Source organism: Crotalus tigris, unplaced genomic scaffold (genome assembly GCF_016545835.1).
Source record: "Crotalus tigris isolate CLP2741 ecotype Arizona unplaced genomic scaffold, ASM1654583v1 scf7180000024115.3125172, whole genome shotgun sequence".
Taxonomy (NCBI): Eukaryota; Metazoa; Chordata; class Lepidosauria; order Squamata; family Viperidae; genus Crotalus; species Crotalus tigris.
In genome coordinates, this window is record NW_024100392.1 from 893,106 (window position 1) to 919,176 (window position 26,071).

Here is a 26,071-nt window from a genome sequence, read left to right on the forward strand (position 1 = left end):
TTAAGCGCACTTTCCCAGTTATGTCTAGTGCCCCATTTGCAACATTTCTTGAACTGCTCAAACTTAGCACAATTAGCCCCAACATTTTTACAACCCATGCAGACTTTTTCAATGCACTTTTTGCATGCCTTCCTTGACCAGAAAAAAAGTCCATACTTTGCAATTTGTGCAAAATATTGTGGTAGACTGTTAACTAGCACAAGATCTAGTGCAAAAATTACAAGTGTCCCGATATTACTATGTTGCCTGTCAAATTCCTACTAATGCTGATAAAAAAACTTTAAAAGCCCTATCTGATGTAGCTTACTATCTGATGTACCTTGTCAGTATATTAGACCCAAGGGTGAGATTACAGGGCTGGAAAATGTAGGGTGTATAAATAAAATGAAGTAAATGATGTATGGGTATAATATAGGTTCATGGAACTTAGATTTTTATTGATCAGATAAAAAAGATTTATGCTGAAGGGGAATGAGTTTCCACATATAGGAAATCAATAGGAATCCATCTATAAAAAATATAACATTTCTGATCATGCTTCAGCGGAGATAGATCTATTGATAGATATCCTACAATATATAAATTCCTAATTCAATTAAAATATTCAAAAAAACATGCTAATACTTCATACAAGCATTAATTATAAGATTTCTGTGTTGCAAAATGCATGAAATTGCTTCTGAAACTACCACGTTTATAACATGTGTTAAACAGAGGTAGCCATTAGTTTTACTGTTGAATGTGTGCTTAAAAAATATGGGGGAAAAAACCTTAAAATAATTTAGTATAATTTAATTTCATTAACATACAAAGTTCATGATTTTGTGTGAATTCTAAATACTAATGACTGGGAATATGGAAGATGGGCAATAGCTGTTTCACAATTATTAACCCTGAACAGATGGCTTTCTGCTAATCTTTGTAACAAAGAGAAAGCACTGACCAACGCCAAGGAAACATTGTTATTCTTTTTATGCTTACAGAAAGGCAAATTTTGGAATTTAATTTCAATCATACAATTTCAAACATATTTTTAATGTCAGAGGTTTTACTCTAAAAACTTAATAGAAATTATTATGTGAAAGTACTATTACATCTCCTTGCTTGCAAGTAAAAGGATGCTTTCTTGCCATTCTATGTAGGAGATCATAACATTTTTTCTTCTGAATATCTGGAGCAATAAACAGCAGTGGTTCTAGAAAGTTTTGTGTGGGGAGGAAGATGGGACATAGTGAATTTTAGCTTGAACAGGACTGCATCTTAAGCTTATGTTCTCTAAAATAAATCTTTCTGATTGGGATCAAATTAGATAGCAGAGTTCTTTATTCTGAAAAAAAAAAACCCAAAACAAAACCCACATACATTTACCAGACTTGCTAGCACTCCTTAATTTGTTCTTCCAACAAATGCTTGTTTCAGCAGATCTCTCTGAGGAAACTACCTGGACGTCTGTGAATTTGATTTGAGGGTTGTCATTTGGTTTTGCCGCATTTATGAAATACTGATCTAAAGGCTTCATAAATTAGATAGACATCCTGAGAATGGGTACATTTGTTTAGAGGGCAAATTCGGTTGACTGTTGGAGCTTTCCTACTTTCTTTAGGATTGTCCAACAGGGTTGAGAGTTGGCCACTCCTTCCAGTTGCAAGGGGCAAAGGCTTTAAACGGTGATACTAGAGATCTCCGTTCGATTCACCCACTTGAGCCCTTTAGCAAGGCCTGAGTCTGCCCCACCACAACATCTGGCTGTTAAACTGCCCCCCCGCCCCTCCCACCCCAAGCGTGGTTGCCGTTTTCTCCGCCCGGGAACCCCTCCGTCTCCTTGCCTACAGCGCCAGCCGCAACTCAGCCAGGCCATCGAGAAGGCTCCGAAGACTAGCCCCGGAGACCCTCTTCTGCAGCAGGCAGGAAGGGGGCGGCTGCCGCTGTAGCCGGGCAGCCGTCAGACCCGGAAGTGGTTGAGGCTACCGGGGGGCGGCGGGAGCCAGCGGTGGGTGGGGGTAAGGAAAGGAAGGGGAGGGGGCGGCGGCCGGATCCACGAGCGGCGGCCGGAGACGCGCAATCGTTCGGCTCGGGATGCATTCGGACAACCGGTTGCTGTGCAGGAGACGCGGGAAATGGTGAGCGGCTGCGAGCGCCTCCTCCTCCTCCTCCTCCCCCCGGGGACCCGGCCGGCGGTTCTCTCCCTGCTGTTGCTCCTGATGCTCAGACGGGACGCGGTTGCTCAGAAAGGTAGGTGGAGACCCGGTAGCAAGGCAGGAAAAGCCTTCCCGCCATTATGCCTTGACGCTCGCCCGGAGCGCACCCAGGAGGAGCATCGCCCTCTCCCTTCGCCTCGGATGTCATTTAATACGTGGGGAAGGGGGAAAGGGAGGGGAAAAGGTGGGGCAGCGTAATCCAGAGATGCTCCTCCCATAAATCCAGTTCTTTGCATCTGTAGCGAGCTTCTTCCATCCCCTCCTGAAGTTCTGCAAACTTTGAACGCCCTTCCCAGGCTCATAGTGAAGAAATGCAGAATGACTGTTTTCAGCTGAACTCCAGTTTTTGAGTTCGTACAACTTATTTTTAATCGACGATACAATCTATAGTAAAATGTAATGAGGGTTTTGTAATCCGGGGTACCGTTTCTCTCTCTGCCCTGAAAACCCAGAGAGTTTTCGCAACTTTTCGCCCCGAAAAAAAAAGTCTTATCTCAGGCAGCGCTCGTTGCATCTTCGCTGATTAAGCTGAACGTCGGCCTGAAAGAAGTGCTTGCTTTTTCTTTTTTCTTTTTAAAAGAAGTGAAAGAATTAAGTGTATCCCGAATAGGCCAAAACAAAAAACAAAAAAAACCACACCTATAGTGGGAAAAAATACACTGTCATCTCCAGAACATCCCTTATTAATTTATTGCAGCAAAAATAAACAAGACCTAGTGCTCTGAAGACTAGTAGTGTAGCCCAGTTCAAAAGTTTCCCTAGTTCTGGAAAAGTAAGCAGAACGGGGAACATTCAAGAAGCACTGAAGGCATGATCCCAGCCAATAAGTTAGTCTGTTTTGCAAACTGCAATCCAATTGATGTTTAGGAATAATGAGAACATTTAGTCTACCTGATAAAGAAAAGGTGTGTGTAATTGGAAGTGGATAATTTTGAATTGTGTTGTTTAATACGCTTAGTTTTGAATTGTATTGCTGGACTTTGTAAACTACTTGGGATCATTCTGTCTCTGACCATAGAGGTTTTACTAACAAGAAAATAAACATAAAATTTAGTTGAAATGAATTATTTTTTTAGAAATGGTGAAGATTTCAAATTATACAATCTTTTGGAAATAGTATGCGTATGAGGAGCCTACTTCTACAGCAGCATTGCTCAAGTGAATGAACCTTCCTTTCCACCCATAATTTTTGTAATACGTTAGCACTACCTAACATACAAATACATCTATCAGGCCAAATAAGGGCAGAAGCAGAGATACTGCTTGCAAAGATAAAATATTGTTTGCACTTAAAAAAAAACCCTTGGCTTTAAACAGTATAGATTTAAACAATGTAAAGTAAAAGACTTGAAAGGAAAGGATTACAGTATGTGAAATGATGGGATGGAATTAAAGAATCAAGAATTAGAAAAACGAAGAGGAGGCTCATTCAGAATAGGAGTGTGGATTTTAAAGGGGAAAAAAAAGATGTTCTCACATTGCCTCAAACAGAATGAGTGCCAGAAAATACATACATTTATCCTTCTCTTCACCTCACCACAGCATCCCTAGATTTAACATTCATTTCACAAACTAAAATTAGGGCAATTAACTGTTAAGTTACTTTGATTTGAGGAATGTGGTTTGGTCTTGAATGTAAGATACCTTTTTCTTCTTTGTGAAGTTGTTTTCTTAGGTAAGTGCCAAAAGTTTTTAAGCATCTTTTTTTCCACTTTGACATATGGCACTGCTGGCATGCTAAATTTCCAAACTTGTCAGAAGGAAGAGACTACAAATGGTTTGGAGTCAGGATCAGAGACATTTAGAAACTGCAGTTCTATCTCAACTCATTTAAAACATTCACATTCTGCGCCATTTGGGCCTGGATCCAGAGTACAGCCATTGCATATATACAAAAGTGTTTATAATGCAGAATTTGTTTTTTACAAAAAAAAATTTGTTCATCTTGTTTAGTTTTTAATGATAAAATATGTGATGGATTCTAATGTCAACAATTCTGTTTTATTATATCTGCTGCAGTGTTATAACTACTTACAATGTAAAATCTACTGTAAAATGACAACAGTCAATATGCATAGTCTATTTTGCCTTGCATTATTGTAGGGATAAATAACTGCATAAATTCAGATTTTCCACAATGACCTAAACGTTAGCCCTGTGTAGATACAACTATCTCCCTTGATTTCCTACGTTTCCTCAAATGTAGTCAAACTAAGAGAATTATCAAAGGACGATATTAAATAAATACCTGAGGGAGACCTCATGCTAAAATCTAGCCAATAATGGTTTAATTATCCAGTGGAAAGTAGCTAATTTCATTGACTACAGATCCCTCCATTTCAACAACGTTTTTCTTCAGAATCAGCTACAATATAATAGTTTGCTTTCATCCCTTTTATATGGGAACTTGCTCTTGTTGTGATAGTTAAATGGAATCCATTTTCTCTATTCTACTATATTACTGTATAATGAAGAAGACTCATTTGTTTTGTTCTTATATGTCCCAGGTGTCTCTGAGGAGTTTTCTAATTTTTTCCCATCAAATAAAAAAGCCTTATTACAGATAATCTAGCCAAGTTTTATATAGAATGTGCACGAACAACTGATTATGATCTAAATGATTAGCATTTCTATATTTGGTCCATAAATCTTTGGTGAATTTGTAGGATACTAATGTTTTATATTATTAGAAGCTGCTATGTATATATAAACAGGGAGCAAGCTCCACATTTATTCTCACTGATTATGTTCCTAGTTGGGTAATGAAACATCTGCAAACAAACTAAACTCAGAGAACACCATGGATTCAACAGTTCAGTCTGGATCTACATATGTTGTCTTTTATTGGATTGATAGATTTTATCATGTATTTTATTTCTATACTGCTAACATATTGCACAATATCTTCCATAAGATTTTTTTTACAATTTAGGGTTTTTTTTTCTTATCTAATCTTAACATTAAGAGAATACAGATCTGTCTGTCTGTCTACCTATCCATCCATTCCCCCCCCCCTCTCTTTCTCTCTCTCTCTCTCTCTCTCTCTCTCCCTCTCTCTCCAGTGGTGGGATTCAAATATGTGAACAACCAATTCTCTTTGTGGATGCTGCTTCCAGAAGTCCATTCTGGGCCTTCCAGAAGTCCATTCTGGGCCTGGGCAACAAAAAATTAACTACCGGTTCTGCCAAACTGGTGTGAATTGGCTGAATCCCACCTCTCCCTCTCTCTCTCTCCCTCTCCCCCCCCTCTATCTATCTATTTCTATCTATCTATCATTCCAACACAAATGTTGTGCCCAGAAGACTCTGAGAAGACCATGTATAGTTAGACAGTTAGATACACTCTCCAGAACATGTTCTTGATTTAAAGAAGTGTTTTACTTGTGAATACAAAACTTATTAGGTAATTTGAGTCACTAGAACTGATAAAAATACCAATTACATGAATTAAATTACAAATCTTGCTGAGCATAGAGATATTTAACTGCCACTCTTGTTTATATGTTCCAAGATACTGCATACAAATATATTAGTTCCAAAATATATTAATATTATAATAAATTGGTGATTAATTTTGTAAGCAGGAGGAGGCTTTCTAAATTTCAAAAACAATATTATTTTTTTACTTTTGAGATAAAATATATTTTAATATGGAAGAACATACAGATTCTGAGCTACTTACTCTGTATTAAAAATATTAACTACCATTCTTTTATTGCATCTGTTTTTGTGTGTGTATGCATAGAGAGAGCATAATCTTCCCACAAGGTAGGTTGCAAAAGTTGGCAGATAACAGTGCAGTGAGTGTGCTAAGGCAATACAGCATCCAAACAATACCACTTTCTGACTTCTGATTCTGCTTTCTCTTAACAAGGTCCCTTTTTTTGGATCTTGATTAGTTTCATGGGTGAATAATTGTTCTGTTGAATATTGAATGTTTCCATCAGTTCTAAACCTTCAGTAGTATGTAATACAATATGCAGGATATGATATAAAGTAAGGGTGGAAATTTGTGGCAATCTCTAAACTGTTACTCCTGTTACCTCTCAGTGCTATTTGTACTAGCTGAAGATGATGGAAATTACTGAACAAAGCAGGAGAGGCCACAATTGATTTATGCTCTCAGACATTATGAAGATTTCAAATTGTTTGCTTGAAAATAAGGTAGAATTATACTGTATGTCCTTTTTATTCAAATACATTTGCAAATAATGTCTTAAAGACCATGGGAGTGAATGAGGGATATCTGTGCTGTTCCCTCATCTGTTTTGCATTAGCAGTAAATTTTTTTATGCAAAGAATTCTTTGCTATCTCAGATTTAGTAAAACAATACAGTCCTTTTTTTAGAAAATTAATTTTTAAAAAAAAATTAATAGGTTTTTGATGAAAGTAAAATCAATGTTATGTTTGACTGATATTTTATGCATTCTTCGGGAATGAGAGTTTAAAATTCCCCTGTCATGAAATTGACATATGGTTCTTCTCAGTAGCAGAGGCACAACCTGCTTATTCAAATCAGACCCAGTGCTCGGTATCTTTTTCATAATTACTTGCTCATATTCTTTACTGTGATGTACAGTGTGTTATAAGGAACTGAATTATAACAGGAGGCCAAGAAAAGCTATTCATGAATATGGAACCATAATCCAGGCTGTGATTTTCTATTCAACAAATACACAGTTCAGATAAAAGATTCTAAAATAGTAAAAGGAAATTTTAGATATTACAGTTGCCCCTTTCTCAATATTTTTCCCCAGACATACTACTAAGCTAAGCACATAACCATTCACTATCCATTATCATAACAAAGGTAGCTGAAACAAACAAAGCACTGTTTGTTCAAGGCCTGCTTAAAAGAGGTTGGTGTCTTTAACTTTTAGATTCTAAGGAATTTTGATTTTTTCTAAAGAGCTTTTTGTAAGCCTGCCTTCAAATGTGGGCTGTGATCATCAAAGTTACTATAATATTGATTTTACTTTAATTATTTGCATATATAAAATCTGGCAGAAGATCTTTTTCATTGTAGGGTGCAGATTTCACATTAATAAAGAAATCAAGATTAGATTTAGCATGTGTTAGCTAGATCCGAAAAGTTATAACTAAATCTATAATTATGAAAACTAACTATAACATTTATTTTGTAGTCTACCCTTGAAGAGCAGGCACACATTCTTCTAAGTGTGAGAAAGCAACCTTACAGATGAATTTTTGTTTTGCAGGTGATGGATGTGGATATACTGTCTTAGGTCCTGAAAGTGGAACATTTACATCAATTAATTATCCACATTCCTATCCCAACAGCACAGTGTGTGAATGGGAAATTCGAGTAAAGCCTGAACAGAGAGTTCAGCTCAAATTTGGGCATTTTGATATTGATGATTCAGATTCTTGTCATTTTAATTATGTGAGGATTTATAATGGAATTGGACCTACAAGAACAGAGATAGGTAAGGACATATTTTATCTCTAGTATTAACATGTAATGTTAATATATACTTGAGAGTAGAAAAATGTTTCTTATGATTTTTTTTTTCTTTTTTCTGTGCCCAATTTCTGTGAATAATTTGGTATAAGCAAAGCAAAATGTTACCTGATTTTGTGATAACACAAAGTTGAACAGGCTTTGAAAAGCCCTGGACAAAGGGCTTTGTTGTAATATTTCACTACACTGTCCTTTTTCCTAATTAGCCTTGTACAAATGAATGTTTAACATATTCATTTTTATTTTTAAAATTACATATTCCCTGAAGTTTATTTCTATGCTTATTTTTATTTTATTTTCATTTATACATTCTGCACTTTTAATAATTATATTGATTGTTTATTTCAATAAAATCATTTAAAAAGACATATATGTATTGAGTAGAGCACTGTTTTGATTCATTACTCGGTATAAAGTATCTGTCATAAAAATACATATAGCAAGTTTATACTTCAGTTTATATGAAAAGTGATTTTCTCTAAAGCAAAAAGCAAAACTTGAGTTCTTTAGATGGCAAAGATCTTTCAATCTTGATTTACAAGTATAGTTCACTGGACCAAATAATTCTCTACTTTTATTCTCTTTATGTACAGCTTATTTTAGTATGATTATGTAAAAGATAGTCTGCTAAAATGAAATTATAAAAAGAAATAATATAAGGGAGCATAGATTTTATCCATCTACATGTCCAGCAGTATGAAAAATGTCTAAAACTGAATAGAATGAGACTAAATTTGGTATTTGGAAAAAAACTCAAGCAAAAGAGTGATCAAGCTTGAAAATCAATCAGATCAGATGATAAATGAATTTCATAAGCCATATTTTACATGCTTTTCTTATCTTGCTTAGAAATATTAAGGTCACATTAAAATTGGCAGCAAATTCATTGGTAATCACTTGCTATATTGGCAAATGGTGTACATCTTTAGCATATATTATGATTTAAGTAAGGGGAGTTAAAAGTAAAGGAGAGATAACTGCTGAATCTTAAGGAGAGGTATACTGAAACTGCACTGAAAGTATGTTTCATTTCCTTTTATAGGAAGTTTCATTATGACAAGTTCTTTGGAATAAATTCATAGAATTCTTATTAAAATTAATGATGCAAATACAACACACACACATACACACACACGCACGCACACACACAGTATATATACACATATTTAGGAAAATCACTCTATTTCTCTTCCTAGCTTGGAAAGGGTTCCCAGATGAAAAGTCTTTGAAAAGACTAAACAATATATTTGATAAAATGATTAAATCATAAGTGGTTTGATACTAAATAACAACAGGCTTGGACATGTTGAAAAAACTATACCTCTCTAAGTCTTTGGTACCTCTGCATTTCTAAGAGATTCTCAAAAACCTGCCTTGAGAGAAAAAGGAAACATCTTGTTCATTTTGTATTTCGTTATTGTTAAACTTGTGCAGCTGCTATATTTAGTGTAGATTAAACACATAGGTCTACTAAATGGTGAGAAGTTTAATACTATATTTACATATGTGTTAAGTATCTCTATTGTATCTATTCTAGGGAAATACTGTGGTTTGGGCCTTCAGGTGGACAAATTAAATGAATCAAAGAGTAATGAAATTACAGTACAGTTCATGAGTGACATTCATTTTTATGGACATGGGTTTCTTGCTTCATATTCAACAATAGATAAACCAGGTATAGTAACTAATTTAGCCATATTTTAGCAGACTACATATCTATTTCTGTTTAATAATTATATAATCTTACCATAATAGGTAATTTCTTGTTACCCAGTTTCTGATAATGTATAGAAAAATTAAGCAAAGACATTTATAAAATCACATCTAGACAGGATGAACTAAAGATATTAAGCTTAAAATATACAAAAGATATAATTAGAATACATTAATCCAAGGTGATTAAAATAAATTGTTCTATTTTGTAGCAACATTGCACATTCCTGGCCAGATAGTATAGAGTTGATGGCTTGACATGAAGTGTTTTTGTTACAGCAGGAACACATTTTTTAAAGGTTAGCATTGAGGATAGCATTCTTTAGGGATCATCTGTGGAAACAGCATATTTTTCTACTCTTCAGTCAGTTTCTCTATTATCTTCCATTTCTCTAGCTGCAGATGATAGATCATTATTGCCTGAAGTCTAAACTAACCTGCAAATCATTTGAAATTCAGTTAACTCCCTTTGGACTACCCCAATAATACACAACTTTCAGCAGTTTCTCATTGATTTATTGGTTAGTAATTGCCTTTAGTTTTCATATATAGAGCTCTAAGTTTAACAACCAAATGACTGAAATTCACCTCAAGTCACGGGAGAACCACAGTTAATAGATGCTTCATGGCATCATAACATAAACTCTGACTTCATTATTCCTGCTGACATAAAACCTAATCCTGAAAGATTTTATGGATAAGAATAATTATTTGAATTTCTATTGCATTTAGTGTGCTGGTAATCATTACAGGCTCTTCTCAATTGCCATATCTATTATTAGCATTTACTTACTTTGACTGATGTTTGGGCAAGATATAACTCAGCTTATCCTATGTATTATGTCTGCTGGTCCTCTTTTTGGCTTTTTTGCTGATACATCTCGGTTTTGCTAGATTTGTTTTGGAATCAATCAACAGAGATTGATTCAAATCAGCTGATAGAAACAAACTGTTTAATCCTAATCTATCCCTTGTAGCACATTATAGCTAAGAATGAATGGCAGTAGTTCCCTGAAATCATAGTTTATTCAGTGGAAATAAAAATAAGCAGGATGCATTAAAATGATTAATGATTCACTAGTTTTTAATTCAGAGTTTTAAAACATATCACTCTTTAAAAATGTTTTGTTCTTTTATAATTTTTCTTTTGTTATCATTTTTCCTAGATTTAATAACATGTTTAGATACTGCAAGTCACTTTTCTGAGCCAGAATTCAGGTAAAAAATTTTTTAATGTTCTGATAAGAAATTAGGATCAGATCACTTGTGAACTAGCTACTTTTTCTCTTGTTTGAACAAAATATTTTCATTGGGAGAAAAAATAGTTATGCTCATGTGTAAATAGACTTTTGATTACAGTTGACTGAAAATAATTTTATTCAATGCAGTGGGACATTTCTGTATATATCTTATCGCTATATTTAACATGATTCCCCCCAAATAAGGGGGTGTCTTTTACTCATCTCTGGCACTGACAGCCTTGCCCAGCAGGCCCACTTCTTCTGCGGTCGAAGGAGCATCTTCATTCTGCAGCTGTATTCCGGCCTGCATTTCCAGAAAGCCTCTGCAGCCGAGTACTGAGCTATGGATTCAATCCATAGCTCAGTTTTTGGCTGCAGTGGCCTTCCGGAAAGGTCTGTGACTGAGAAATGCAGGCCTGGCTGCAGAAGATGTTGCAGAAGAAGTGGGTTGATGAAGAAAGGCCTGGCTGCAGGGTAAATGGGTACAGGGCACGTGGGGCAGCTCCACACCCACAACTCTGCCCAAGCTTGATTTTTAGGCATGCACCTCGCCCCAAAACTAGGGCTTAATTTTGGGGTAGGGCTTATATTAGGCCCACCCCAAAAAATCAAGCTGGAGCTTATTTTCGGGGTAGGCCTTACTTTTGGGAAAACACAGTATATAATATCTGTTTCTGAAGTAGTACTTAAGTATTTCAGTTTGTTATGGTTAAGGTCAAGATTTATTATTATGATTCATCATGATTTTAAAAAATCAAGAATTTACACTTAAATGCTAAAATTCTAAACAAAGTTTTTAACTGCAGTCCTTTCTACTGATCTGAAAGTAAATGAACTGTTGTGTTCAAAATAAATTTAAACAGGATTGCACTATTAATCAATTAACTGCTCTAAGTCCTTTTATAATAGAAACTTAGGTTTATACTGCCATTCTTAATGTAATATAACACAGCTCTTAAGTCATAACAATAAATATGCAATGGTTTTTCATGTTAGTTTATTGTTTGTAATAATCAGAATGAAATACTTTTACAATGCATAACTCTTCCCAGAAATAAGTATTTAACTTTTATTAATTACTTTATTTGTTTTATAATACGTATTATTTATTTGTCTTGTCATTAATATATCATTAAATGATAAGGCTTAATTCCAATGTTGTGTTCAAAATATTTTCAGACCAATTATTTGCCAAATCATGTCACTGTGGTTTATTATTGTAAATTGTTCATGAAAATATGCTTTCCCTCTTGAAAATGTATTTAAATCTTCAGACTTGATTTGTTTGAATGACTATACTTGCTTAATGAGGTTTATTAATTATTTAAAAAATTCAGTACAGAGGATATTGGTTTCATATTATGACAATACCTGTTTTTTTCCCTTAGCAAATATTGTCCAGCTGGTTGTGTGCTTCCCTTTGCTGAAATTTATGGGACTATTCCTCATGGCTATAGAGATGTAAGTAACATTCATTATGATTTTTAGATTATTTAGTTAATTTATATAATCATCCATTTCACCATATTGGCTCTAGGTGGTTAACAACATTTAAAATCAAAATACAAATCACATAAAACTTCAGTAGATATTATAGCAGTCAGAATGAACCAGTTTGCCAGAAATCATCAACTTCACAGGTTCCGAACAGTCTGAACATGACTCAATATTAGTAATACTTTACCAAAAATGGTTGAAATACTGTGAATTAATGCATGATTTCAAATCCATCTTTTTTCCAAGTCATCTTCCCTTTGCATGGCTGGTGTACATGCAGGAGTGGTATCCAATGTTTTTGGAGGTCAAATTAATGTTGTAATCAGCAAAGGTATTCCATACTATGAAAGCTCTCTGGCTAACAATGTTACATCAAAAGTGTAAGTATATATTTTCTTAAAAGTCATCGCATTTCAGTATTGTTAGAATTTGACATGCATATAAATTTAAACTCTGAAACATTAAACCCAGAGTAATATTTTAAATATTTTTACAAATTATTGTAAAGAACAGACTAGTTATCAAATAAAAGATTGTATCAGAATATGTTTTTTATGATAGCATATGACTAGTTGTCTAAAAGTTGATGACTAATAAATATTTTTAACTTTTAAACAATGAATTATGAAGCATCTTAGCATCCTTTTGTAAGGAGGATTGTATTTTTAAGAAATAGAAATAAAATATGGAAGAACTTCAGTATATTTCAGGGACTGAAGGGTCTATTAGAAATATTTTGAATCATGGATTGCAAGGAATTTGCATCTTTGTTTTAGTTTTCCTGGTGTTATTAAATGTTGCCAGTATCTTGACTTCAAGGAATTACACAAGTAAAATATTTTTTCACTGAGAAAAAATGCTGAACTTCAATGGGAAGTGGACTAATCTGATTATCCATATTTTTTAAAAATGTCACACTTATCTAGAAGTCTGCTTTTCCTTGTATTATTTTGAATATGAAGATTTTTAGTGTGAGTCTTATTTCAAAAAAAGTTCAATAATCTGCTAAACAGTAATGCAAAATGATACATTGCAAAAATGGTGCATCTTTGAGGAATATTTTAGTAAATATATAGACAGAAATTAAGGAAAAATTTTAAATATATTGATAGTAAAATATAGATATGTTATTTGTTTTTACACAGAGGTCCTCTGTCTTCAGGTCTCTTCACTTTTAAAACCAGTGGTAAGCCTTCATGCCTCTTGGTGTTTAATGATATCTAGACTTTATTCAGCCCTATATTTCTCCTTCATTTTGATTTTTCCCCCTAAGCTTTTTATTGTCATTTCAAACTGGGGCAAAAAGTTATTATAGGAATTACTGTTTGCCTAAACACATAGCCTTATGATTACATGAAATGGTAAACTTTTTTTTTCTAATATTTGTTATGAAGAAGAATGGCATAGAATCCATCTTCTTTTTAATTAATTAATTATAAAATGTGCAACCCAATAGGTACAACATTTTCTATGAATTTAATCTACTGATTGCTCTTTTTATTTCTCTCTGTGTTTAGGTTGCTATGGGACACTTGGAATGGAATCTGGAGTAATTGCTGATTCACAAATTAATGCATCCTCGTTTTTAGAATGGCCTGAGCAGCTGGGTCAACCAAGCACTTGGAAGCCAGAAAGAGCCAGGTTGAAAAGGCCTGGACACTCTTGGGCAGCTTTTACTAATGATGAGTATCAGTGGTTGCAAATTGATTTAAACAAAGAGCAGCGAATAACAGGTAAGTAAATATGAAATATTTATTTAATGAAGAAAATAAATATATAGTGTTATTATTAAAATGGAATTTAATTTGAGAGAAAGTAAGAGAATGTTAGATGCAGTATTTATAAGATTTAACATAGCCAACTATATCACCAAATCAAATCAAATGTCGTCATTTAGGTCTTGGACTGGCCTTGACAATAGGAAAAGAGAAATATTTTGGTACAGCAGTTCATTATCATGAATTAAAGTTTTGCATAACTGTATGATTTGAGGAAAATATTTGGCCACCTGGAATGCGAATGTAGAATTAGCATCCCTTAAAAAATAGTAAACATAAAATTTATCAGCATAGGCTGATAGCCAAGAGTTTCTATCTCCATGGATCCTAAACAGGTTAAATTGAATCTCATATAATATTTGGGTAACTGTTTTAGCCATAAACAGCTGGAATGTAATTTGAAGCCAGTTTAGGCTCATGGACAATAACTCTCTGAAAGTTTTTTATCAGAGAGTTAATATATATGTTAAAAAGCAATTGTGCTAAAATGCATCTTTGTTTCACCTCTCCTCACCTTTTCTTTTTAAAGTCAAAAAGGTTCCATACACAGATGCATCTTATTCTGAGGTTTGCATTATCATATGATTTATGAATTAGGAGCAAGTATTTTTGTCTACTGTATAGAAGATATGATTAGAATGTTCTAGAGTCAGTCAGTGTCTGTCTCTCTGTCTATCATTCATCCATCCACCCATTCACACAGACATAGACATTTATATTTTATATTTGTTTATGATAAAGGGGACCTTCTGATTCACAGGTATCATTACAACTGGCAGCACCTTAGCGGAGTACCATTATTATGTCTCTGCTTATAGAATTCTCTATAGTAATGAAGGACAGAAGTGGACAATATATAGAGAACCTGGTGTTGAGAGAGATAAGGTGAGATTAAGATAATATATTACAGGAAATCATTGTGTGTTTTTAAAATAAGATTTAAGAGCCGTTTTTAGACATTTAATATGCAGATGTTATGTTGAAATATATGTATTGGAAAATTGGTAAATTCTGAAATTGAACATGTTTTATGTTTCATTTGAAGCATGGATCATACTAATCCACTCAGTCCTTGTGTCAAGGTACTCATATAGAAAAATAAAAAAGTATTTCATATTTCATGCACTTAATCTTGGATTGAGGGAATATTACCTACAGAAATCACACACTGTAAGCCTAAAGGCAGAACAGTAGGAGAGGAATGGCTGGATAGGGCTCAAGAAAAATTTTGGAATTGGATGATTCAATATTTAAGAATATTAGTTCAAGATATAGTAGTATTTAGGCTGCATGATATTCTTTTAAAAGAAGCAAAATGTCTGCAAAAAGCACACATGGAACACCTTATGAGGCAGCTACACAAACATGAAAAAAGATGCAGCTGGTTTAATGATAGAAAGGCAGGCTCTGTGTATATTCTTAAGGGGATATGAATCATCTCTTTTGAAGAATTTATGCAGGGCTACTGGGTTTCTTCATCTTAGCCTTATTCTTGTTTTGTAAAATGCTTTAGGGGAAAGAGTTGAGAAAATCAGTTTTGGAGGTGCAACCTATCTTTCCTTCCACATTATTTTAGTGGCAAAGGCAGCTAACATGGATTTTGCACATGAACATCCTTATTCCAGAAAACTTTTGCAGTGAGTCACCATTTGGCCATAACTTTCATATCTCCACAGACCAATTGTCTGTTAACAAGAGTTGCCTGTTGCTTGATTTCAGTTCCCAATGTCTGTAATGTTGGCCATGCTAACAAAAATAATAAAGAGTTGTAGATCTATATCTGAGAAACCAAACATTACCTAAACGTGTGTTACGAAAATGAGAGATGTTAATAAGTTTTGTTGGAAATCTTAATTTCTGATTTGGTGATATTTCATGGAGTACTGAATGCTAAATAAGATCAGAAAAAAATCAGAATAAACATTAAATCTAACTTTTGACTGCCCTCTTCTGGGCTTGGTAGCTTAAAAAAGAAGAGGAAGAAGGGGATATATTTAAACTTTGCTACGTTAAACTTGACAATAGTAAGTGATCATTATAACTTTCACAGTAATATTGTTTAAATGTTTTTGTCTGAGGTTATCTAGGAATTTCTAAAATAGTATGAGTTAGTGAAGACTAGTAAAAGGGGAAATCTGAGCTGAGCTTGATTCTTGATGACTTCATGGACATTTCCAACAGTGTTTTTGGCTACAAAATGGAAGTGGTTTGCCATTACCTTATCCCAGGACTTTTTAAAATTTGCAGTTCAGAGCATTTCTAGACCTTCAAGGATTAATCAGGGCTGAGTCAAAAAAGGTCACCCAAATAATGGTACCTATTATGGGTAGCTGATGTAATGCAACAATATTAAGTGTGGCATTAATCTTTCTGTACATTTGGAGACAGAATCCTATGAGCTTAACAACAGAACATTCAAGAACAGGGCTCAGATAATTTGCTTACTGGAGCTGTGAAAGCTGCTGTTAAACCATGAAGATCAACTATGATCAAATCTAGCCATATTTACGTGTCAGCTTGAGGTTTAAATCCTGTATCTCTTTTTCTGATAATCAACTTTTTGTTGTCTTTTTCTCAGCCTTGAATCTTGAGAACATCTGCACAGTGTTTGTATAATAGTCCTGTCTAGTCTCAGGTTTTTTTTTTATATCTGTTCTTGCAAGCTTTAGCCTGCATAATATAACACTTTAAACATTACTGGTTTTTAATGATTGCTTCATTGAATTTGCATTAATGAATATTTCATCAGTGCTTTGAGAACTGAATGCCTGCCATAAAATGATTTGAGAACAAAAGAGATAATCATATTTTTTTAAATTTGAAAACGAAATGCTTTGAAAAAGAAAATGAAATTTGCATCGCAAATCTTGTATTACACATTATATGATCTAATTTTTTTCTAGGTATTTCAAGGCAATGCAGGCTATTATCAGGAAGTTCGCAATAATTTCATTCCACCCATTATTGCTCGCTTTGTTAGAATAAACCCTTTGAAATGGCACCAAAAAATTGCAATGAAAGTAGAATTGATGGGATGTCAGTTTAATGTTGGTAAGTGAAGTGGCATTTGATATATTCTTTATAAAATGTAGTTTTCTAATGGAGGAGGAGGGTATCCTATGTGCATGGTTACTGTTCTTTATTCAGTAAGTAGGATCATGATTTTAACCCTCACAAACACCACCGTTCTGATCCATGCTGCCTAGTTGCAGAGTCTTTGCTTGAGCAGTTCTACTTATTTTTGTCAGAGAATTTGTGATAAAAAGTAGCTAGCCTAGATAAAAAGTAGCTAGCCCAGCCCTTGACATACTGAAGATTTTTTTTTTCTGACTTGCTTCAAATATCCAGCCCTGAGCTAAGGACTGTGAATTGCTTGTTGAGATTAGTCAACAAGCCTTAGTTTTCCTCAAGAAGACATCTTGCTTCTGTATTGCTAGACTCCCTATACTGGCATTTTTTGTCAAGCATCTAATCTCCCCTTTTTGGGGAAGATGGTTAAGAAGGTGGCTCTACAGCAGCTTCAGGGGACCTTGGATGAAGTGGATTATGTGGATACCTTTCAGTTGGGATTCAGATGCGGATATAGAACAAAAACAACTTTGGTCATGCTTTTGGATGTTGGCAAAGGAAGGATGAGGGGTTATGTGCTGCCCAGAGTCACATTTTGTGAGATGAGCAGCCATTTAAACTTTATAAATCAATGAGTCGATATTTGAGGAACCAGTTAGGGCAGAGCCTAGTCAGGATAAGTAACTATTCCTCCATCTGTGTGTTTATTCATCTGGAGTTCTGCAACTGAATCTGGAAGACAATCCTGGATGGGTCTCCTCTCCTCTCTCAACCTCTGTGATTCCTCTGATTCAGAGACCCCTCTCCTTTTTTCTATGTCAGAGAGGGTATCTCAATTTCAATTACTGATAGGAAATGGCTTAAATGTTAGGAGTTTGATTTCTTGTCTCCTTTTTGCTGGAGTATTCTACTTATCTACTAAAACTGGGTGAAAGCTGCTTGTTTCCCATTGAGCATTAAAATACTGAGGAGCTGTTACGGTAAGTCCAGTGTTCTATTATGGAACAACCAATGTGCTCAAATATTTGTTTCATTTTCATTGAGTGACTGACTGGTCCTGGACATTCATATCATACAATATTAGGAGAGTAATGAGATTTATTCACATTTAGTTGCTGGCACTCTTAACAGATATTTTGAGAAAAAGTAAAAAAACAAAATTACTTGTTACATTTTAAATTAATGACATCATCTCAAGATTTTGCTTTCATTTAAGTTCGGGCTCCAAGACCATCATTACCTCCACCACGCAGGAGCAACAATGACTTTTCTTTGCAGATTGATAAAACAACCATCACCCCTGAGATTAAGAACACTATGTTTACTCCAAGTGTAACCAAAGGTACTGATATCTAAAAAAATAGCATTGCAGAACTATAAAGCCTAGCATTAATAGTGCCTTTTTGTGTTTCACTTTATTTTTAACTCAGTAATTCATTCACTAGAAATGATTAAGCAATATATACATGCGTAGCTAACAGAACATGGAGATTTTGCATACAAAATTGCTAAATTAGAAGTTGACTATTTTGTATACTGAAAAGTTTTAGCAGTCATAATATTTTCATGGCAGTCTAAGAAAGTATCTCCAAATACTATGGCTATTAGATTCATTTTTCCTGAATATTTTTATAAGTAAAATGGGATTTTTTTAAAAGCCAAAAAATTTATTTAAGATTTTGCTTTTGCTTTAAGTTCGGTCTCCAAGAACATCATTGCCTCCTCCACCCTGGAGCAACAAAGATTTTCCATTGCAGACCAGTAAAACAACCTTTGCTCCTAAGATCAAGAATACTACAGTAACACCAAATGTTACTACAGGTACTGATACCTAAAAGATAGCACAGTAACATAATGCATAGCATTAATAATGTATATTTTGGTACCCTTCAGTATTTGCCTAGATAAAAGGGAATGTATCAAGTTTGTTTTTTTATGAATCTAACATATTCTATATCTTAATTTTTTCAGATGTAGCATTGATAGCTGTTTTAGTACCTGTGTTGGTCATGGTTTTTACCACCCTCATCTTGATCTTAGTTTGCTCCTGGCATTGGAGAAACAGGTAACCAGCTTATATAAGTGCTTCTAAAGAAGGACTGCACAAACTTGGTGTGGCATAAGTGTCATTGCAGCTTTGTACAGCATGCACAACATATTCAAAAATTATAGTGGAACAACACCACTTTGGGAGGTTTGATTAAACATAAACTATAAGCTTCTACAATGCCAACAAAAATGGAGTGGGTGCAGTGACGCTAAGGTTTATGTTCACCTACTCTGGTAGAGGTTATGGTGCTTGTTATTGAATGCTGGTGAACCAGATCAGGAAAGTTGCACTTTCTGTATTCTTGTTCTAAACCACACATCTCTAAATAGTCCTCATGATATATTGTGGCTGCAGGTTTAAGAATTCTTAGGTACAGTTGTGTGATTAATATATCTGGAGAGCTGCAGGTTCACAACACTGTACTAAGAATGCACAGTGACTATATAAAGATGAAATGGGAGAAATTCAAGATTCATTAAAACCCATGAATTTCAAATAATCCTCTTCAAATAATAAAAATCCTTTTGTTGCAGTATTTTTTTTCTTAAATAACTTCAGCTGAGAATAACTGCTAGAAATAGTTAGATTAGGCATGGAGGCACCTAGGCGTATGTCTGCTTTAACCATGGAGTTCAGGCTTATTGTGGTGATAAATTGCTATGTGTATTGCCTTCATCTCCTGTGGGAAAGGATGAAAATTTATGGACGGCATGAATGAATGGTAAATGATTACAGACGATTGTATTTAAACAATACATTTAGAGGTTGAATGGCATACTTCAATAAATAATATTGCTGCTATTTATGTTAATAGTATAGTACACAAAAAAGCAATCTTCTTCATGTTGTATTACAGCCAAATATTTTCAAACAGTGATACTCTTAACTATATCCTAAATAAGTCTTAAGTTAATACTAATTATGGATGTTTTCTTCATTTGGCATAATTTTCAGAAAAAGAAAGTCAGAAGGAACATATGATATACCTTATTGGGATCGTGCAGGTAAATTTAGATGCAAACTTTGTAGTAACGTTTTGAGGTTCAAATATACGTTTCTAATTTATTTCAGTTAATATTTAGAATTGGACAGGCACTTGACTACTTCACAAAGCATCTCAAATGGCATCATTGATTGTCATCTCTTCCCCTCCCCCCAACACTGATTTTCTTGTGGAGCAGATAGAATAGTGGAACAAGGCAGGTACTTCTGTGTAGCCCAGGGATCATGGGGTCCCAAGCATTTCTTGATATAAATTACAGATTAAAATATAGATTGAAATAAAGATAATAGGAAAATGGCTGAGGGACAGAAATGGGGAGGGAGGTGTTGGTATAGGAAGAAAAAAAGAAAAAGCATTGGCTAACCTTTTTCAAAGCAATAAAGTACAGAATAGAATTACTCAACTTTTTATTTACCAGCTTAGCAAGTTAGCAGTACTAGCTATTTCTGTAACAACAAACTATGTTCATCAGGGAAACCCACAGTCACAAGTTCATTTTTTTGTGTCTCAAGCACAAGATTCAGAAGCTGTTTCCAAATATAAACAAAGTTGGATATGTTCTTTAATTAAAACAGAATTTTGCACTTCTTCCAGCTCCATCACTTTCTCCATCCATTCTTCTGTTGGCTGGGGAATTCTGGAAGTTGGAAGTCCCCAAGTCTTAAAAGTTGCCAAGGTTGGACACCCCTGGCTTAAACTATAGCAACTACCTCCCAGGGTTGTTATTGTGAGGAAGATAGGAGGAAGAAGGAGTATTAGGTATGCTCGCTGCTTTAAGTTACTTATAAAATAATAAAGATGGGATAAAAATCAAATAAATAAATAGCTGCCTTAATAAAGAAGGGAAAGAAAAAAACTGAGCATAGAATCCCAGTGATAACTGCTGCTAATTTTGGTAGGATTAAAATATGATTTCATAATATGTACCGAAGCCTACTATTACAAAATTACAAAGAAAGCTCCTTATTATATTTTTAAAAACTTATGATGGAATTTTGAATAGCTTGATTCATACATGTATCTTATAAGTCATAGGTGAGAACTGTTCCTTTTTAATATTTTATTGCAGGTTGGTGGAAAGGAATGAAGCAGTTCTTTCCTTCTAAATCTGTAGACAATGAAGAATCATCTGTTCATTATAACAGCAGTGAAATTAATTGCCTTAGATCAAAAGAAGTTACTACTGTGTTACAAAGTCAATCAGCAGGTATATTTTCCCAAGTTTACAGTTATTTCAGCGAACGGTGTATATTTCAAAAGAAAGATGGTATATGCATTGAAATTAAATGGATTAGCAAAGATGCTATAGTTTTCCCACAGAATTATTTCAGGTTTGTAAAAGAAAATACTACATTTAGAGCATGTCTACTTGAAATTACAGCCATATCATGGCTTTCATCTTGGAGAAAGCTTGAAAAACCATCCAATTTATTAGCATGGAGGCAAAATAGGTGGCCAATAAATCTAATAAATAAATATTTCTTTTCATAAAGTTTCAACAGGCAGTAATCATTTAAATCTGCCAAAAATCTTTTAAATGACAAATAAAATATATGGTATATTTGTGTACTTTTTAACAGAATTTTTGTTTGCTAACTGCTTCAATAAGCAAACTTTAAAGTGTTGAAGTATAGTTAGCCCTTAACTTATGACTAATTGAGCCCAGAATTAAGGTTTTGTGCCAGTTGTTCAGTGGGTCATCTTGTGACCTCACCTGATTTTACTCTTTTTTTTGCAACTGTCAAATGTGACAGTTGTTAAGCAAATGTCATGGTTGTTAAGCAAATCCATTGTCCAGAATGGGTGTTTTTTTTTTTTTACCAGAAATCAGAAGTAAATGCCAGTTTCCAGCAAAAAAGTAATAAATCATGGATGCATGACCACAGAAAGCTGCACTGGCCATAAATGTAGGCCAGTTGCTCAGTACCTAAAATGCGATCACGTGACCATGAGTTGGGCTAGCTATTATAACTTCAAATCCGGGTCATAAGTATCCCTGACGAAGTCCATTGGAACTCTGAGTAGTTGCTAAGCATGTAGATAAAAGTATCAGTCTGTGGTGGTGGGTTTATAAAAGAAAATACTGTATGATCACTACAGGTATTATTGAGGTTATTAACGTTCTATTAAAAATGCCACCATTTCTGATTCCTTTCAAAGATGAAGGATGACATACAGATAATTATGGCACAGGCACAAAATCAATGTCATCCCCATCTACAACTGAGATTATCTTTTTAGGTGTGCCTTGTGATTAGGCTTATCATCTTATGCTGCAGTGGTTTATCAACTTATGCTGCAGTCCTGTAGTGGCTTTTTTCTGGGTATTGAGAGGTTTAGAAATTCACTTTTGGCTTTCTTCAACAGAGTATGCACAACCACTTGTGGGAGGAATTGTTGGCACACTTCATCAGAAGTCAACTTTTAAACATGAAGGAAAAGAAGCATGTTATGTTGACACAGATTCTTGTAACACCTCAGAACAAGAAATATATCATGCATATGCTGAACCGCTCCCAGTTACTGGACCAGAATATGCAATACCAATAGTGATGGATATGTCAGGGCATCCTGCAGCTCCTCCAGGCATTGCTTCTGTATCTACCTTCAAAGCTTCAGGGAATCAAGCTCCTCCATTAGTGGGAACTTATAATAAACTTCTTTCTAGGGCAGATAGTCCATTATCACCCACACATATGCTGTACGATACACCTAAAGGAATGCCAGGACTGAGCCTTCCAAATGAATTGCTATACCAAGTACCACAGAATATGCCACACTCCACAGAAAATAAAGAAGATATAAGTTAGAGTTAGGCAGTAGTGCCTAATTAGTGTGAATACATAAGTCATTTAGACTCATCAATAATCATTCTATACTCTATAGGATGTTGGGCCAAAGAAAGATAGAAACACTAACAGTCTGATAATTAACAATTGATAAGGATATTCATAGCACTGTGAAAGTAAACTAAACATGAAACTGTCATTTTTAGTAAGTATTACACAAAACTGAAATTGATCTCTGCAATGAATAAACAATTTCTATAAATTGGTAAACAAGAGGTCCAGAAAAACTATACAGTGTTAATCATTCTTTTCTGGTTATTGGAAAGAGTAACTTCATTTAAATACTACTCTTTTGTTCATGTTAAATACTGTATAGTATTTTTCATTTACTGGATGTAGATTCCCTAAAGATGGAATTCACACTAGAACTTTCTATATATTCTTTTTCAAAGACAATAGTTCTCTTGCTTGCCTAGTAAATGATGGATTTCAGATTTGGTCCATTTACATATTCACTAGGTAGCCTCAGGTTTCCCATGTGCAGCATGGGTATAAGAATGAATCTACTTGCAGGGCTATTTTAACAAGGTGTGTTAGTGATTTAAGACACCCGAAGTGTAATATAAATATTGTTATATTAACATTAGACTACAGAAAGCTTTACTGAGGATTTATTAGCTGCAGATGTAATCTTTTCAGCTAAGAATATAGTTTATAAAAAATAACCACCTACCCACCCTATTGAGGCTTTCTCCCACAATAATAAACTGTAGACCTTAAAAGTGATTTTTTTTTTATTTTGAAAGGTATAAGCACATCAACATATTGTGTGTACATTTGCAAAGACAGATCAGGATTTTTGTACATTTATAAATGTACAGCTTTTTACAAATGTTTTAAAATACTTTTATACCTTAAGAAAAATACCCTGGTAGCTTTTAAATTGTGAATTCTGTTGTCAATTAGATTAAAATGTGGCAACAAAATTAAAAACAAATTGCTGCTTGATGTGGACTGAGATTTAAATTATTGTTAATGAGCTGATCATTTTGAAAGTTCAAAGTTATATGTTTAGCTTAGAATTAAAGGTACTTAATTTTGTAGTAATTCACTTTCTCAAAATGTATATATTTGGATTAAATGATCTTATGCACAATGAAAAGTATTGAACACAAAGCTGTATTACATTGCAATTTCATTTCCCTTTTTACCATGTTTAACTTTGTATCAAGAAAGTACATGAAAAAATACCGTTTTATATTGCATTTATCAGCACTGTAGTGATGACAAAATGGAATATCCTTTAATATGCAATAGCCCAGTTTTATGGACTTTTAAATGTGTTGTGAATGTGTAAGTCAAAAGACCATTGTATATAATGTTGCTAAATACACAATATCGTAAGTTAGCTCACTGGTAAATTTAATCCTGACAATCACAACTGTAATATAAAATGATGTTTAATTTCAATTCCACAGAAATTTGCTCTTGTGCCTTGCTCCATTCCTCATGTTTTTATTTATAAAAATTATATGTAACTTATTTTTATTCTGTAACTATGGTACTCTAAGGGCTGAATGTGTGAGAACAAGCGATGTATAGATTTGATACTTCCACATATTCTTTGTATTCATTCTTTTATGTGATTCTTTCCAACTCATGTGAGTAAAATACCTGCCAGAATGGAGTGAAGAAATTTGTGTTAATATAGAACATACAATAACAGGGTTGGAAGGTACTTTGGAGATTTTCTACTCCAACCCTCTGCTCTATGAAAAAATGTTATGAAATGTTATGAAAAAATGGTTGTCCATCTTCTTGAAAAGTGATGGAACACCCAAACTTCTGCAGGCAAGCCATTCAACTGATTAATTGTTCTGTCAGGAAATTTCTTCTTAATCCTACGTTGTGTCACTCTTTATTGATCTTCTGTCTGTTACTTCTTGTCTTATAAGCTTCGTTCTGCTGCTGTTAATAGACTTATTTGCTGTTTTATACTAAATCATAGTTCATGCTATGCTATGGGTATAGCATGTGGTTATAACAGAGACAGTTCCCGATAGCATATAAATATATAATTAATAGTTCCTGTTTGTTTTCAAAACACATTTCTAGAAGGAAAACAAAGGGAAGTAACTCAAAGACTGAAGTGATAATGACTGTTTTGCATTTATCAGTTATAACTTTCATTTCTACTCTTAGTTTATGATTGGAATTGGAAACTAAGTTCTTCAAATTGAATTGTGTAGGTGCATTTAATGATGTAGATCAAGTTGGATGCTTTACTATTTCATTCTGATTACACTTTCTGTATATATTTATTAACACTATTGATAGATTAACATTTAAACACTATATATCGTGTTTAGTTATACCACCTAAAATGTCAGCATCAAGTTATAACATAAAATGAGAAAAACCACTTCCCAGTGCCTAATGAAATAAAATAACCTAGACTTGATAGATGGTGCTGAGTCTTCTGAAACTGTTGTCCATTAGAATTCTAGTTATTTTTTTTAAAGAATTTTTAATCTAAGCCAGTTAAAATGGCTATATGTATATATAATGCAAAAGCCTACAATTTTGCACATGTGCTATTTCTCATAAATGACTGCAAAATATCACAAATGCCACTGTAAGGATGCTTTTCAATTTCTTACAAGAATTATACATACATATATGTAAAGAGTCTAACTGGAAATATGACATATTCAAGATTAGCTTTAGTTTATTTAAATGTACATTCAAGGGGATCTTCCCTTTTATGTTTATAAAAGGTTTTCACATCAAATATTACAGCATTATATAAGGAGATACATGAGAAATGGAAATGTATAAATACAGTATATATGTCAGATGAAACAGATTTATTAAATTAAAGCACAACTTTTTAGGTGCTAATTTCTACATATTAGCTCAAGCAATCTTATTTCAAAATTCTTACATTTTTGTTTTTTGTTTGCTCTAAGTTAATACTGTTTCTCTTAAATGAATTCTAAATGTGCAGAGTGCTTGTTCCTATAGTTCAAGGAAGAACAAATGCATATAATCATGGAGGATTATTTTCTTAGAATGTACTTTCTTACCTCAGTGTGTTCTTACCTCAGCATACTGTGGTCACTCTGTTTTTGTATATGATACTATTATTAGGTAATATCTATAACAATTTTAAATGTAACTTAAAAACTTTTAAAATAAAATGCACAATGAAAATGTTCTCTAAAAAAATCTATAGCAATGGTTCTCAACCT

At 33.9% G+C, this 26,071-nt stretch overlaps 1 protein-coding gene across 2 annotated transcripts; it reads left to right on the top strand.

Moving 5' to 3' along the window:
* The first annotated feature begins 2,010 nt into the window (after positions 1 to 2,010).
* Positions 2,011 to 26,048, top strand: DCBLD2 (discoidin, CUB and LCCL domain containing 2). Of its 2 annotated transcripts, XM_039322413.1 has the most exons (16): positions 2,011 to 2,232; positions 7,418 to 7,645; positions 9,218 to 9,355; positions 10,560 to 10,611; positions 12,023 to 12,095; positions 12,378 to 12,511; positions 13,277 to 13,317; positions 13,649 to 13,864; positions 14,670 to 14,794; positions 16,813 to 16,960; positions 18,195 to 18,320; positions 18,674 to 18,799; positions 18,950 to 19,043; positions 19,983 to 20,032; positions 21,101 to 21,238; positions 22,399 to 26,048. In XM_039322413.1, exons 1-16 carry the CDS (start codon positions 2,118 to 2,120, stop codon positions 22,839 to 22,841), a joined length of 2,247 nt encoding a protein of 748 aa, XP_039178347.1. In that variant the 5' UTR covers positions 2,011 to 2,117; the 3' UTR covers positions 22,842 to 26,048. The 2 variants fall into 2 exon arrangements, with proteins under 2 accessions (XP_039178347.1, XP_039178348.1); XM_039322414.1 differs by lacking the exon at positions 18,195 to 18,320.
* The last annotated feature ends 23 nt before the right edge of the window (positions 26,049 to 26,071 follow it).